Source organism: Ambystoma mexicanum, chromosome 13, assembly GCF_040938575.1.
Source record: "Ambystoma mexicanum isolate Mex_15411 chromosome 13, UKY_AmexF1_1, whole genome shotgun sequence".
Lineage (NCBI taxonomy): Eukaryota > Metazoa > Chordata > Amphibia > Caudata > Ambystomatidae > Ambystoma > Ambystoma mexicanum.
The window spans coordinates 421,457,388-421,473,808 of NC_090938.1; the positions used below are offsets into that span (position 1 = coordinate 421,457,388).

Here is a 16,421-nt window from a genome sequence, read left to right on the forward strand (position 1 = left end):
AGATTACAGAAGCCACCAGCAGAAACATTTAAAAGACAATCTACCCTATAGTCAATTCCTTCGGGCCAAAACAATAACATCAGTGGACTCAATGTTGACAGTTGAGATGGAGAAAATGACATTGAAACACACAGATAGAGGTTATCCAGAGAATGTGATAACGGCAGAAAAAGAAGGATCTTCCCAAACATCAAGGGTTGAACTATTGAAGAAAAAAACATAGAAAAAGGAGATACCATTTCTATACACTTTAAAATACTCAAGCCAAAGTCATCAGATCACCCGCTTAATAAGAAAAAATTTGCCGATTATCCAAATGCATCCACAACTACAGAAACTGTTCCCAGAGCCGCCACTAATCGCATACAAAAGAGAAAGAAATTTCAGAGATCAGTTGGTGAAAGCAGAACATACCCAAGACCAACGACAAAGGACGTGACAAACCAAGAAATTTTGAACTTTTTCATGTTTTCCCTGTGGAAATTGCTACAACATTACAAAAGGAGACCACGTGAGCCATCCACGGACATGGGCTAAAATGAATGTCAGACATTATGCAACCTGTGACACCAAATCGGTAATACATGCATTACATTTCTCTTGTGTCATACATTATGTTGGACAGACCACACGTAAGATGAAAGAAATATGTAACTAGCACTAGAGCAATATCAGAACTCAGAACGAATGATCACCAGTAGCAAGATACTTCTCTGATAAACGACACACAATTGCACAGTTGAGATAACAAATCCTGGAAGTGGTACAGAGAGCATTGAGGGGTGGCAATCACTCACAGAGGTTAGATCAACGTGAATTGCATTGGATAGACAAATTGGACAGTACGAGTCCATATGGAATGAATGAGGACTTCCACTTGGGAGCATTTCTTTGAATGGGAGTATGAATACTAATTATGGAGTAGAAACATACCCAAAACAGTGATGGTGATCCTCTATAATGTTGCACTTACAGGATAACCTTACCCTGAATATTTGCGATTGAGCATAGGTCCTAACCTAAGTGGGCCAACATCCCACTAGGTGGCCTACCTAGACAAGGAACAAGGTATATAGAACACAAAAACACATGTGTGAACTAAAGGGAGAGTCCATTATGTATGAACATTCTCTTAGTAATATCCTTGACTTTTGAAAAAACATTTGGATCTTATATGTATTAAGAGGTAGATTGATAGGTGTGTAACATTACCATGAAATGCTGCATCTTATTATAATCATTGGTCCTGTGTTATAAACAAGATAAAACATTGCACAATTGAATATGGTGACATTAGAGCAACTGAATGTATGATGCAAGTATTACAAATGCTATGATATAGATTGTGAGCAGAGGTGCCCCAGACACAATATGAAATTATCTCACATTACCAGAACTCATATAACACATAAGATTCCCTCTGGCAGTAAAGATCATAGTTATCCAAAACACTTGTATTCCATCACTCCTTTACAAGGATTTAACATCATATGACAAGAGTTAACTTAACAGCACATCCATATTCAGATGCTCCAATTAATCAGATACTACCCATTAGAGATATTGGGCCTCATTACGAGTTTGGAGGCAGCCATGCCCTTAATAAGGGCATGGCTGCCTCCAAACTCAGGTCCGGGTCCGTGGTCCCTGAATGGGAAAATACTGTGCCATTCCAACCTTGGAGGACCTGTTATTTCCCCATTCAGGAAACACATCCCCATTCCCATTTGAGCCCCCAGAGGGCTCAATGGGAATGGGGAGGGAGCTAACAATGGACCCGTTAATAACAGGCCCATTGTTAGCTCTCTGGTCCCCTCTGTAGGGATATTTGGCATGTTACAGCACAGAGTACAGCGCTACTGCACAAGTAGCACATTTTTTTTGCATTACCACCACAAGGGTGCGGTGCATTGCTATATGGGTTACCAGATTAACAAGGAATGACAGGCTGTTCAGTCAAAAACGATTTTAATATATAAGATGCAAATCTATTTTTACAGTTAAAAGCACACGCGCTCATTTAAAAATGCACACTATTTTCACCTGAAATGCCTATGGTGCGAGAGACACATTTGAAAATTAACAGCTAACCTATTAACCATTAACCTGACTAATAAAACCTTATTTAACATAACCCACTAATAAAATGTGTTCTCCACTGCAGAATTAGGCATACTCTGAAAGCCATTTAAATGTGTGTGCAGATTTTTTTCTTCTCTTCTCTGCCTGATTCTCCGTGTTTTTGTGCACAGTAACTGCAGGAAGAAGGAAGTCAGATTTGCAACAATTGCAAATGTATAAGCGAAGCTATTGTTGAAGAGTAGGAGGATGAGAGATGATGGATTTCATTGGGACACGTCATACAGAGGGCTGAGAGGAAAGTTTTAGTGGGCAGTAACGGGGAAAATTCCAGGCAGACATTTTCTGCACTACTGGGGAGAAGAAGCTGGCTGTGGGGCTCCTGACTGAATTCAGATTCCTGTGTCCTGCTGCAGTCGAGATTGGGGAGAGCTGAAAGAAAAACCTTTCCACTGGCTGAGGCGTTCCTATCTGAAAAAGCTGAGAATTCCAGGCAATGACCCCGGTTTGAGAAGGAAAGGCGATCCTTTTACTGGGGTTAATCTTCAAGGGAGCTACATTCAGAAAGAGAACAGCTGAAGAAAACTCAGATAAGGTAATTACATAAGCGTGGGAGCCGTGTGTGTGCACGAAAATATGCAGTCAGTGTAGGATTCCTGTGCGTGTCTTAATCAAATACCAATGTTGCAATTTGAGTTCTGTTCTCCGCCACGCTCTTTGCAGTGTGTCATAGACAATGCTTTTACTGTACCATTTTTTTTTTTCTGTAAAGAATGAAATCGTGTTTAAATACAACTTTTATAATACAGAAAAATATTTGAAAACAGACGGGTGATGTTTATTGTTTACCATTACAATGCTGATGATGTGGGGAGATTTTTAAACAGTGCAATGGTCATTTTAAGACAGATGTGTGCATGTCAGAATCAGTATGAATAATTGTGAGTGACTGTAGCATAGCTTGTTGGAGGTACATGAGCCAACGGGAAGAGAGACTCTCTGAACCTCGCTCCCTACCGTATATAAGGTAGTGGAAATTACCACAAGACTACCACATATAGCTCTCTGTCGTAAATAAGTCAGTGAGTTCGCCCATGGTGGCACACCAACACTATCACTGGAAAATGTGGTATTCCTAGAATGCAGGTCTGAGGTCTCTCTAGTGATCACACGAAAAATCTAAGCAAAGATAAGGGATTCTGGACATTGGGGCCACAAATAAAACAAAGGAATTATGCTCACCAAAATACCACCAACCACGTATACCAAATATGCAGGTCTGGGTGCTGAAATAATGCATGTCCATTGTATTATTGTTGCACATGGCCAAATCTGAATACAAAGAGTGATTATTGCTAAGTTATTTTTCGGCGGTAATAAAATACCGTCAGGCCCCAAATCTCCACAAAATACCCTACATATTTATGGTGCGTTGCAGGCCGGGAAAGTGATCATAGAGTACCTACTGGGCGTGGCAAGTGTGTCTCACACTGCCATTTGCACATTAAAGGGAACCCATTTTATAATAGCAGTGTGCCACTAAAAACGAATTTCAGAATGTCACAAAGGGAAACCACATTCTCAGATCTAGTGCAATATTTAGAGGCAAAGTTATTTGCACATGGGAATTGGTCTTCGAATAGCACGTTAGAATGGAGTAACCGCATTCAGGGTGAGGTGCAGAAAGAAAAACTAGACAATATTTTTGCAGAAGGCAGCATAATTCAGGTCTGCCTTACAAGATTATTGAATGCAGCTGATAAAAGTGCAGAGAAAGACTGTTTAATACGGCTATGCGGCAAAATATGGTTTATTTTAAACAAGTCCCTGCGAATGCAAGAGAATGATACTCAGCTAATTAACAGGTTAAAGACTGAATTAGAGGGGGCAAGTAAAAATCAGGAAATGTTGAGAGCAGAATTGGATGTATGCCAAAAAGACATGCATTTAAAATGCAGAGACTTTGATACTCAGTTATCCAAAAGCAAGAAACAATTTGAAGATAGTGAGCAAGAATTGGCACACTTAAAAGCCTTAGTGGATCACATTAGGCAGGATAAAGATGAGGTTGTTTCAGAAATGCAGATTTTACAAAAAGAACATTGTGAAAAAGAAGGTGATCTCCAGAGTGCAGAACAAGAAATGATTAAAATGATTCAAGAAAGAGACAAAAGAAATAAAGAGTTCAATGAATGCCAAATGCAAATGTGCGACATGCAGGAGGCGATTAATAAAATGAGCGATGAAAATAATTATTTGCAGAATGAAGCAACCAGACTCCTTAAAAAGTGTAAGGACTTAGAACAGCAAATGTGCATTCCCAGGTCCCAAGAGAGGCGGCAGGGTACCACATTCAATGGAGTGGAGGTGAATTCTAGCTCTGCCCAAAGAGCTAGTGCCCCAGTGACTGGGCCGGTGACTGAACTTGGTTGCAGCGCCCTTGGGGGATTTGATACTCCCATTGGGGGCAGTCACCAATCTCATACACCTGAAAACAGGATTGACTCACAAAATAGTGCAATTCCATGCATTGCAACAAGTAGCCCCATAAAAATAATGAAATCCATTAAAGCCCTGATCAAACCATTTAAAAAGGGAGGTGAATGCTGCATTGAGGATCACTTAGAAGCGGTGCATGACATTTTTAAAGCACTCCAGATACCTAGGGAACAGTACAGACAATATTTTCATTTAACTTTAGATGCCCCAACGGCCAGCATCATAAGGGGATTAAATGAACAGCAGAATATGACATGGCTGGAGTTTGAAAAAGAAATTAGGCGTCATTTTTCTCCTTTTCAGTGATTGCAGGAGGCAAAGAAAGTCGCGTACACAATTACTGCTGGACCTAATACATCCCCTTGCCAATTTTTACAAGACTTAAAAAGAGCATTCTCTCGCTTTGATGTATCTTTTGACTCAAATTCCAATGAGTTTAAAACTGCATACTTCTATGGGCTACAGAAAGACATCATATCCCAATTGGTCCGTGAATTTGACCGTGACAAGTCCCTTGAATGGATTGTACATCAAAGCACAAAGCTATATGAGGTACTCTATTGTCAGGGTAGAGAAAGTGATAAAATGAAAGATACTAGGCCTAAATCTAAAGAACCCTCAGCCACAGTAATGGAAATCAGGTCAGCCAAAATGTCCCTTGAGTCTGCTCAAAGCCAAGGTAAAAATAATGTGACACCTGAACAAAGGGGTAATCAACAAAGATCGCCATTTCCTGTACCAATGTTCCAATCACATGACCCTAGTAATAGAGAGAGCTACATCAGCCCTAGATATTTAGGAGATAGACCCCGGGTAAGATACCGGTCTGATATGGCAGGTATGAACAATAACCAGAGGCAAAATCAAGATCAAAGAAATGATGGTCCCTACCAGTCATTGGGGACACAGAGCAGATTTGATCCCAGCACCATGATATATGGTAATCAGGATAGGCCCCGATATGTGGATCGATTTACTGATAATGGAAATCAACATAGGGGCCAGTACCCACAATCTGAGAGACAGGACATGAGGCAAAACGTGAACTACAGTCCACGCCAGTACAATGATTCCCCACCAGGGGACTATAATCAAAGGATGGGTGCAACCCGCTCCCCTCCACAAATGAATCAAGAGTTCAGAAACCATCCCAACCGACATCAATCACCTGAGAGGTATCAGAATAGATCCAATCAGGGGGAAAACAACCAATATCGACCTAGGCCACAGAAAGAGGATCCTAGAGAGATGGAAAGGTTCCAGTGCCTTGAGGCCCAAGTGAAAATGTTAGCTGAGCAAATAGGAAAGCTCTATACAGCGCAAAAACAACCTTCCAAAGAGGGGGCTGATGGCCATAGCAATGACCGGGGGGCTTCCGAAAAGTGACTAAGTACTCATGATAACTGCAGTGCCAAAATGACAGATTGCTCTGATATAATTTTGCATAACAACTCTGAGATGACTAATGGATTAAAAATGAAAGTACCAGTAAATGAAATTGTGATAGAAAGTGCAAATACTTCTAAAAAAGAGGTACGGTTTAACTTAGAGCTAAATAAAACAGTAAAGATTTGCACAAATGAAAAAGAAACATTAGGAATTCCAAAAGAACAAAGGGACAGATTTAAGAAAAATGACTCATGCCTGGGGAATACCAGTGAACAGGGAGTAAGTGGGGATGCCATAGCTCCTTCCCTGGGCAAGCAAAACAATGACCAAACACAGACAGAAAAAGGAAATACTCACAAGGAGGGTACAAGTCAATCACCTGAAGAATTCTTTGAGCCACATATTTTTGAAGAGGCTGAAAGGGCTGGTATTACACTAAATGATCACAAATGCACAGAATTAAAAAATGACAAATTGCTGAATGATGTTGTTACACATGTTCAGTTGGAAGGTTGTAATGTGGTCTCTGATGTTACCCAGATGGATGGGCGAACAGTGGCCACACTCCAAAAAACCTCTGAACATGGAGAAATGAATAAAGTCTCTCGCGCAGAAATGGGTGAAAAGGAGGGAAAAATGTCTTTCCATTTACCAATGTGCTTAGCCAAAAGTGAGAAAGATCTGAGAAAGGTGAGCCCTGAACTCAGTAAGAATTCACACTTCTTATGTGTATTAGAGGAAGTTGAGGACAGATATTATGCACCCATCACTGTAGAAGAAAAATGCCACACCTTCGCTATGATTGACACTGGCGCACAGGCCACAATTATGTCCAAGGAGCTGGTAAAGAGTATCAATGAAGGGAGGCCTCCACAGAGTCAGATCACAGTGAAGGCAAATCAAGGCCCAGTGCATAACTTTAATGGGGAGGAGGTGCCCATCATAGGTGTAACTGAGGTTGACATAAAAATAGGAAAGCACAGAATGAAACAAGAGGTATTGATCACATCTATTTGTGAAATTCCATTTCTGATGGGGACAGATTGCCTGAAAAGATTGTCTCCTCTCCTAGATGGGGTGAATGGAGTGCTGTGGTCCTTAACCAAAAAACCATTGAGGCCTAAGAAGCTAAAATCACAAAACAGCAATATAAAAGAATGTCACACCGTTGCCAAAACAAATGATGCTGTGGAGGTATATCTCCAGAATAGCTGCATACCTAGTGTCACTGTTATATTAATGTGTCAAGACAAAGATCAGAGCGACAATGAAAAACTACCTGTACAAATATACTTGGACCCAAGGAAAGATTGGCAGACTGCCATAGATGAGCACACATTACGTTTCTATTTAAAAGAGAAAACATGCAAACAGAATATTGCTCCTAAAACAGATTCAGAAAAACACATTACCACTCTGGCAGAAATACACATGGAAGATGAGCAACCATGGGTTCATGTTGGTATAAATGATTATCTTAAAACAATAAAAGCCACTTTAGCGCTTGGACATGAAAGGAGTTTCATTAATGAGAAATTGTTGCAAAAAATTATGGAGAGGGAAGAAATCCCGAAATTTAGGATTAAAAACCAATATGTTTCTGGGTTGGACAATCCAGACTTTGAAAACCGAATTGCAGGCAGATGCATGCTTAAAATTAGCATTGGGCAGAAAACAATTTACCATAATGTATGGATAGTGAATGGAGCACAAAATGAATTTTACATGGGCAATGACATCATGCACAGAATGTGTATGGTGTTAGATTTCCTTAATCAAAAAGTATGGTCACGCCTAGGTGGGCCGGCACCTGAATTTGAAGACAAAAGAAGGGCTTATCATTGTGCACAACTGGTTCCTTATGCCATCGAATTACAAATAAGGAAAGATACTATTATTCCTGCATTTACAAAACAGTTTGCAATAACACTGAAATGCAAAAATGGGCAGCAGATGAAAGGCTCTGATGCATTTGTATGCCTGAATGAATCCATAAAACAGCAAGGCCTGGATTATGAATACATTCCATTGGTAGATATTGGTGAGGGATCTGTAAAAATCATGGTAAATAATAAAGGTTATCAGGATATTCATTTAGAGGAAAACTCCCCATTAGGAATGGCCATACAAAAATCACATTATACGTCAGATTTAAATAACATGGTGATTGGGAATATTCCTGAAAAATATGTAGATGCCAAGGGCGAGTTGCCAGAACACCTGGACTCTCAGCCCAAAGGAATATTTAAAATTCATTCTGTGTATCCTTATGATTCAAATGAGACAGTGTGCTGCCATCAAGAGGATTGCATAATATTTAATTTAAATGAAAATGAAACAGGAAATCAGCCCATTGAAGTGGAAGCTGATATGCCAAAATATTTAAAAGTGGCAGCTCTACAAAAAGACACAGCCACACAGTTAGAGGAAAGCGCTGAGATTCCTTTACCAGAAGAGTTTCCAGAATTTTCCAGAATGGTAGAAGAGCAGATCTCCTTAGCGGATGCATGTGGCAGCGATGAGGATCGACGCAATCTGAGGGAAATATTTATGGAGTTTAAGGATGTATTTGCAAAAGATGCTTATGATTGTGGTTTAACCGATTTACATGTGGCCACACTACCAGAAGGTTGTAGCAGAAATCCAGTGTTTGTACGCCAGTATAGACTACCGCTGGCATGTTTAGAATCATTGGCAGAGATTATTAAAAATTTTGAATCACGGGGAATAATCAGGCCCATTCATAGCACATCCAATACGCCTATTTTAGGTGTGTTAAAGCCAAATGGTCAATGGCGGCTGTGTGCAGACTTAAGAGAGTCAAATAAAAGAGTACCAGTATCTAGATGGCCACTACCATTCATTGATCAGGGCCTAGCTCAGATACATGGTTCAAATGTATTTACCACGTTAGATCTCACATCTGGATATTGGTGTGTGCCATTGGCAGAGGAGATACAACACTTATTTTCCTTTACATTTGACAGGACTCAATATGCCTGGCTTAGAGCTCCGTTCGGGTACATCAATAGTGGGAGTGAATTTGGCATATTTTTGAGAAAGGCCATGCCGGATGCAGCGGAAAGAGGAACAATAGTTTATGTGGATGATGTCCTGATAAAAAATGAAAGCCTAAAAAGCCATTTTGATGAAATAAGACATATACTTGGCCAATTGCAGAAAGCAGGCGCCAAAGTATCTTTGCAAAAAGCACAATGGTGCAAGAAAAAAGTGAACTTTCTAGGGCATGAAGTGACTGAACATGGGCTAAATCCACAAAGGAAGAAAATAGAGGCCATACAAAGATTAAAAGATCCTAAAAATGTGAAAGGAGTAAAAAGTTTATTAGGGATGACAGGCTATAACAGAAAGTTCATTGAGAATTATGCAGAAATCACTCAACCATTGACTAAACTGCTTAAACTAAATACTCCCTGGAGATGGAAAAGAGAGCAGTCTGATGCAGTGGCTAGATTGAAGGAATGTCTTGTAAAGGCACCATGTTTAGCATACCCCATACAGGACAGGGATTTCTTTATAGAAATAGGTTTTTCTGAACATTGTATGTCAGCAGTATTATCACAAAAACACAATTTGAATCACAAAACCATTGCATATGCAAGTAAGGCATTTTCCCAAGTTGAAATGAAATTTAATGAATGTGAAAAGGCCCTATTAACCACTGTGTGGGTGCTACAACATTTCCGCCCCATTGTTCAGGGAGAAAAGGTGATTATTGAAACAAATCATCAACCTTTGCAATTTTTAGAGAGTAAAAGAATTAGATCAGGCAATCTAGCGCAATCCAGAATCACTTCATGGACGCTGGCATTACAAGGTTTTCCCGTAGAAGTGAGATATGGACAAAATAAAAAGAGCCCAATTGCTCAAGGGTTAGCTGACTTACATGATTGTGCAGCTGAACAAATACCAAATGAAATGGAAGTGGAAACTAGTTTGCAGGAATTTGAACAATCATCACACAAAGCTTTTGATGAAAAAACATGCAAGGATTTGCCAACTGTATATGTGGATGGTTGTGCTTTTCACATTGAAAATGACAGTAATAAACAATTAGTGGCAGGAATAGGAAATGTCTGGTTGAAATGTGAAGGCGTTCCCAGTATAGGGATGAGGATTGGAGATAGGAGCAGTCAGGTGGCGGAATTGGCAGCCATCTATAAAGCAATTGCTACTGCATTTGATAAAAAGTTCAGTGAAATTGTCCTGGTGACTGATTCTGACTATGCACGGAATAGCTTTGTGGAGTATTTGCCTGGTTGGAAAGCAAGAGGCATGGTTACATACAACAAAAAGCCACTTAAACATGGAAAAATGATACAAGCCATAGACAAATTGGTGTCAGAAAATAATTTAACAATATACTGGAGAAAAATTCGTGGGCATTTAAAAACACCAGGAGAGGATAAGGAGGGAAATGATAAGGCAGACCATCTGGCTAAGATTGGGGCTGTGATGGGAGAATTTCTACCTATTGATTATTTAATGGGTGAAATACAAATTGATGCAGTCACACGTTCTAAAGCACCAAAGGAGGTAGATCAACTGGTGGTGCAGTGGAGCCATGACACGCCAGACCAAGATTTGATTGAGGCACAAAAGAATGATCACATTTTGGGAATCTATTATAATCATTTGATAGATCCTGAACAAAATCCTTTAACAGAAAATGATTGTATGGGAAAAGAAGAGTTGAGGGTGTTATTAAAGAACAAAACACGAATCAGATTACAGGATGGACTCATGATTAGAGAGTCCATAACAGGACAAATACAGTGGGTAGTACCCCTTTCATTCAGAGGACTGATGCTACACCATGCACATGATGCCATAACTGCGGGCCATAGAGGTTCACAAAAAACATTAGAAATATTAAAAGATTATGCTTACTGGCCACATATGTCCCAAGATGTGGAATTATATACTAGAGGATGTCTAGTATGCGCCCAATTTAAACCTGCTTCACCAATGCATAGAGCACCATTGATGAAAAGAGGCCTAACTCTCCCATGGTCAGATTTGCAAATAGACTATGTAGGTCCTTTAAAAAGGTCGAGCAGGGGACACCGTTATATTTTGAGCGTGGTATGTTTGATGTCGAAGTGGATTGAGTGCATTCCTGCACCAGATTGTAGTGCGCAAACAGCAGCCACATTGCTGGTGAACCATGTGTTCTCAAGGTTTGGGTTGCCACAAAGAATTGAGTCAGACAGAGGAAGTCATTTCACAAGTGCTCTAATGAGTAAGGTATGGCAAATACTAGGTGTGAAAAGGAAACTACATATCGCATATCGGGCGGCGTCTTCAGGTACAGTTGAAAGAAGCAATAGGTCTGCTGTGGATATTTTAAAGAAATTTGTGGCAGAAGCAGGTTCCAGCTGGGATTTGCGTTTACCATTGGTTTTGATGGCAATCAGGTCGACTCCTGCCAAAGCAACAGGTGTTAGCCCCCATGAGGTCTTAACAGGTAGGAAAATGGTGTTACCACAACACCTACTATACAGAACACATGAGCAAACCCTTGTGAGTGCATCCACAGTTCATGAATATATTGATGAACTGAGGAGACATTTGCAACATGCATTCGCTTTTGTGCAGAGAAATCTGGAAAGAGCTGCTGACAGTGCAAAGTCATATTATGATAAAAAGACATCAGTAAAGGAATACAGTGTAGGGGATCAGGTGTACAAGTTTCATTTTGGAAAAAGTAAACAGAAAAATTCTAAATTTCTAGCAGCCTGGCAGGGGCCATTTCGAATTATAGATAAGGTCTCTCCTGTAGTGTATAAAATTTTGAAAAATGAAGGTGAAACAGCAATAGAGCAGTTTGTCCATGTAAATCAAATCAAACCATGCCATCCCAGACATGAGATCAGGCAGCTTGAGCATGTAGAGACAGATAAAGTCCCTTAAAAAAAAAAAGGAGAAAATAAGTGGATGTAGTCAGGAGGCAGTGACAAAGAAGTTAAAAAAAAAAAAAAGTTGATTGTTATGATGGCACATAAACACTGTAATATATGTAAAAATATATAATATAAATAAATAAATAAATAAATAAATAAATAAATAAATGCACATATAATGGAAGCTCATGGTTGGTGTGCAGAGAGAAAGTGTGTTAAATATTGAATATCTGTTTGTTTTCTTTTAACTTGTGTTTAATTTCAGAAAAAAAAAAAAAATGAAATATTTTTACCAAGCATGTTTTATTTTTGGCAAAAGGTGGAAATTAGTATTGTGCTATGTACTTAATTTGTTTATTTTCTATTTTGATTTAGAAAATTAACATTATTTGGTCGGAGGTTCTGGGACCAGAGGCCACGGGAGACGATGGAGTCCTGGAGCCCGCGAGGACGGATTCCGGGAAAGCCCCAAAGAGGGGTGAAGACCAAGGCTACAAAGCGATCAGCATTGAAGATGATACCGATGACATGTTTAATGATGATGATATTTGGAGGGATCTTCAAGAATTCAGAAGCACAGGTTGTCATTGAACCTGGACCAGCATCTGGTATCGCGGTGGAAGAGGCACCAGGATTCATCATGAGTGATAGAAGGATGATTTTCCAAAATATATACATACCGTTAAATCCTGAGATTTTGATTGAAAAACACTTGAACAATACCGGAATTAAGATTGAACAGACTAAAGAGTGGCTGGAAATAAGAAAAGAGGACGCTAAGCAGTCAATAAGAGATATATTAATGCAATTGGAAAAAACATTTGTGAATTCAGCAGACATTAAGAAGAAGAGAGGAAAGAGAGGTGCGGTGATGCTCGCGATATCAATGGTAATGTCTATAATTGGAGCAATAATAGGTACCACAATATCAACAGCCAGTTCTATTTCGGTAGGAACACTGAGTACTAAAGCACAACAACTGAGTATTGACCTAGAAATAATACAAAAGACATTAGATGGAATAGAGGGGGACTGGATGAACAAGTAAGATTCATAAATGAAACTGCAATCATTCTAAATGAACAAGCGGATGTGATGCAACGGGCGACTAAAATAATACTTAAGCATGACAGAACTTTAAATGAAATATTGAACATAATGAGTCCTGTTGATAGACTATTAACGAATTATATGAGAGAAGTTCAAACTGCAGTTTCACAATTGATTCAAGGACATATTCCCTTGCATTTTGTTTCGCAGGATATCATTCGTCAAATGATAGAAAGATTGACCAGGAGGGAAATTGACCTTATACAGGTAAAAATTGCATTCGAAATGGGGAATGCAATGCCGTTATATGTGGACTTGGAAAGACTAGAGATCGGATTTTTGCTATGCATCCCATTTGTAGCCCCTGAACTTATTTATCAAACGAAGTGGGTACACAACGTGGGATTTTGGCAAGAGGACAAATTCATTAAGATTAAGACTCCAGAAGTGGTGGCATTTCAGTCATGGGAACCTGAAGTTTATTTAATACCAAACCTGGAAACATGTGTAACATTTAAAGAACAAAATTATATGTGTCCAGGTAAACCGTTTGTTCCTGATGCCACAGATGCTATTTGTGGATTGAAATCTGACCCAAATATATCAGAGGGATGTGAAGTGATTATTAGTAATATGGGGAGTGAAGAAATGGCACAGGCTAAGATGGTCAGAGGTAAATGGTTGGTCAGCACCTGTTTAAAGAACATGACGGTAGTACATTTAAACCATGGAACATACGTGGTTAAACAGGTAAAATATAATGTTTTTTATTTACAGGTTCCAAAGGATGCAATTGTGTCAATTGGGGGATTAACATTGTTTCATGTAACAAATGATGTTTGGGAAAGCCAAGTGGAAAATATTGATTTTTTTCAAAGGGATACTTTTCCAATAGATCCAGATGTGGAATATTTATTGAATCACAAAGAAAGACATGTTATGAAAATGAATTTGCGAAAAAACAATATTACAATTAGTAATCTGGGCATAATAGAAGTGGAAAGATTTAATTGGGGAACCTGGGGGGAACGCTCAATAGTGGGTTTGGCTATCCTGGTGCTAATCATGGGTGGATGGTTGATTGTGCTATCAGTAAAAATGAAAATGTTACTGATTTTACTGACTACGTCAGGAAGAGAAAGATATCCCAATACACATGCATTTTAAAAGAAAAAAAAAGAACAAGTTGTTTTTAGGAATTGGCTTGGATTATAGCCAAGTTCTAAAAACAAAAGGAGGGTATATGTAAGGATATTTGGCATGTTACAGCACAGAGTACAGCGCTACTGCACAAGTAGCACATTTTTTTTGCATTACCACCACAAGGGTGCGGTGCATTGCTATATGGGTTACCAGATTAACAAGGAAAGACAGGCTGTTCAGTCAAAAACGATTTTAATATATAAGATGCAAATCTATTTTTACAGTTAAAAGCACACGTGCTCATTTAAAAATGCACACTATTTTCACCTGAAATGCCTATGGTGCGAGAGACACATTTGAAAATTAACAGCTAACCTATTAACCATTAACCTGACTAATAAAACCTTATTTAACATAACCCACTAATAAAATGTGTTCTCCACTGCAGAATTAGGCATACTCTGAAAGCCATTTAAATGTGTGTGCAGATTTTTTTCTTCTCTTCTCTGCCTGATTCTCCGTGTTTTTGTGCAAAGTAACTGCAGGAAGAAGGAAGTCAGATTTGCAACAATTGCAAATGTATAAGCGAAGCTATTGTTGAAGAGTAGGAGGATGAGAGATGATGGATTTCATTGGGACACGTCATACAGAGGGCTGAGAGGAAAGTTTTAGTGGGCAGTAACGGGGAAAATTCCAGGCAGACATTTTCTGCACTACTGGGGAGAAGAAGCTGGCTGTGGGGCTCCTGACTGAATGCAGATTCCTGTGTCCTGCTGCAGTCGAGATTGGGGAGAGCTGAAAGAAAAACCTTTCCACTGGCTGAGGCGTTCCTATCTGAAAAAGCTGAGAATTCCAGGCAATGACCCCGGTTTGAGAAGGAAAGGCGATCCTTTTACTGGGGTTAATCTTCAAGGGAGCTACATTCAGAAAGAGAACAGCTGAAGAAAACTCAGATAAGGTAATTACATAAGCGTGGGAGCCGTGTGTGTGCACGAAAATATGCAGTCAGTGTAGGATTCCTGTGCGTGTCTTAATCAAATACCAATGTTGCAATTTGAGTTCTGTTCTCCGCCACGCTCTTTGCAGTGTGTCATAGACAATGCTTTTACTGTACCATTTTTTTTTTCTGTAAAGAATGAAATCGTGTTTAAATACAACTTTTATAATACAAAAAAATATTTGAAAACAAACAGACGGGTGATGTTTATTGTTTACCATTACAATGCTGATGATGTGGGGAGATTTTTAAACAGTGCAATGGTCATTTTAAGACAGATGTGTGCATGTCAGAATCAGTATGAATAATTGTGAGTGACTGTAGCATAGCTTGTTGGAGGTACATGAGCCAACGGGAAGAGAGACTCTCTGAACATAGCTCCCTACCGTATATAAGGTAGTGGAAATTACCACAAGACTACCACATATAGCTCTCTGTCGTAAATAAGTCAGTGAGTTCGCCCATGGTGGCACACCAACACTATCACTGGAAAATGTGGTATTCCTAGAATGCAGGTCTGAGGTCTCTCTAGTGATCACACGAAAAATCTAAGCAAAGATAAGGGATTCTGGACATTGGGGCCACAAATAAAACAAGGGAATTATGCTCACCAAAATACCACCAACCACGTATACCAAATATGCAGGTCTGGGTGCTGAAATAATGCATGTCCATTGTATTATTGTTGCACATGGCCAAATCTGAATACAAAGAGTGATTATTGCTAAGTTATTTTTCGGCGGTAATAAAATACCGTCAGGCCCCAAATCTCCACAAAATACCCTACACCTCGCGGGACCCACAAAGGACGTCTGGTCTGACCAGACGTCCAGAGCGGGTCCTGCAAGGGAACCTTGTAATAGGGCAGAATGGGTTTAAAGGCTCCGGCACCTTTACCGGCGCCATTAAACCCATTCCGCCTGGGTCGTAATGAGGACCATTGACTTTTGATGATATTTCCGATTTAATCCACCTATAACAGAAATGCAAACAATGTGATGACGTCGATTGCTTACATCTGACGTCATTACGTACACATGCACCGATGTCACAGCAACGTAGCAGACTCCTTAGTGAATACTGCCGTTCATTTCACTCGCGGAGATCGGGAGAACTCTACATTGATGCCCGGGTCTGCAACAACGGAGGTAAGATTAGACAGCTAGATGACCCACACTGGAGTTATATTATATGTATCAAGTGGCTCACCATGGGCTGACATACATTTCCATTTTACATAGGTCGTGCATACCCAACTCTTCTGACTTGGCAGTCTGCCACGAACTACAATCTTTAGAGCGACTCTTGAAATTCACCTCCCAAGTTTCCATGAAAGAATA

The 16,421-nt window shown here is 39.7% G+C and overlaps 1 protein-coding gene across 1 annotated transcript in view; it reads right to left on the reverse strand.

Annotated features, from left to right (window-relative positions):
* The window catches only part of LOC138521297 (lectin-like), a 294,192-nt gene extending 277,992 nt beyond the window's left edge, over nt 1-16,200 (reverse strand). Inside the window, exon 1 of the mRNA XM_069634031.1 lies at nt 16,098-16,200. Coding sequence (XP_069490132.1) covers nt 16,098-16,109 — 12 coding nt within the window. The 5' untranslated portion in view covers nt 16,110-16,200. The remainder of the gene's footprint in view (nt 1-16,097) is intronic.
* Between the last annotated feature and the right edge of the window lie 221 nt (nt 16,201-16,421).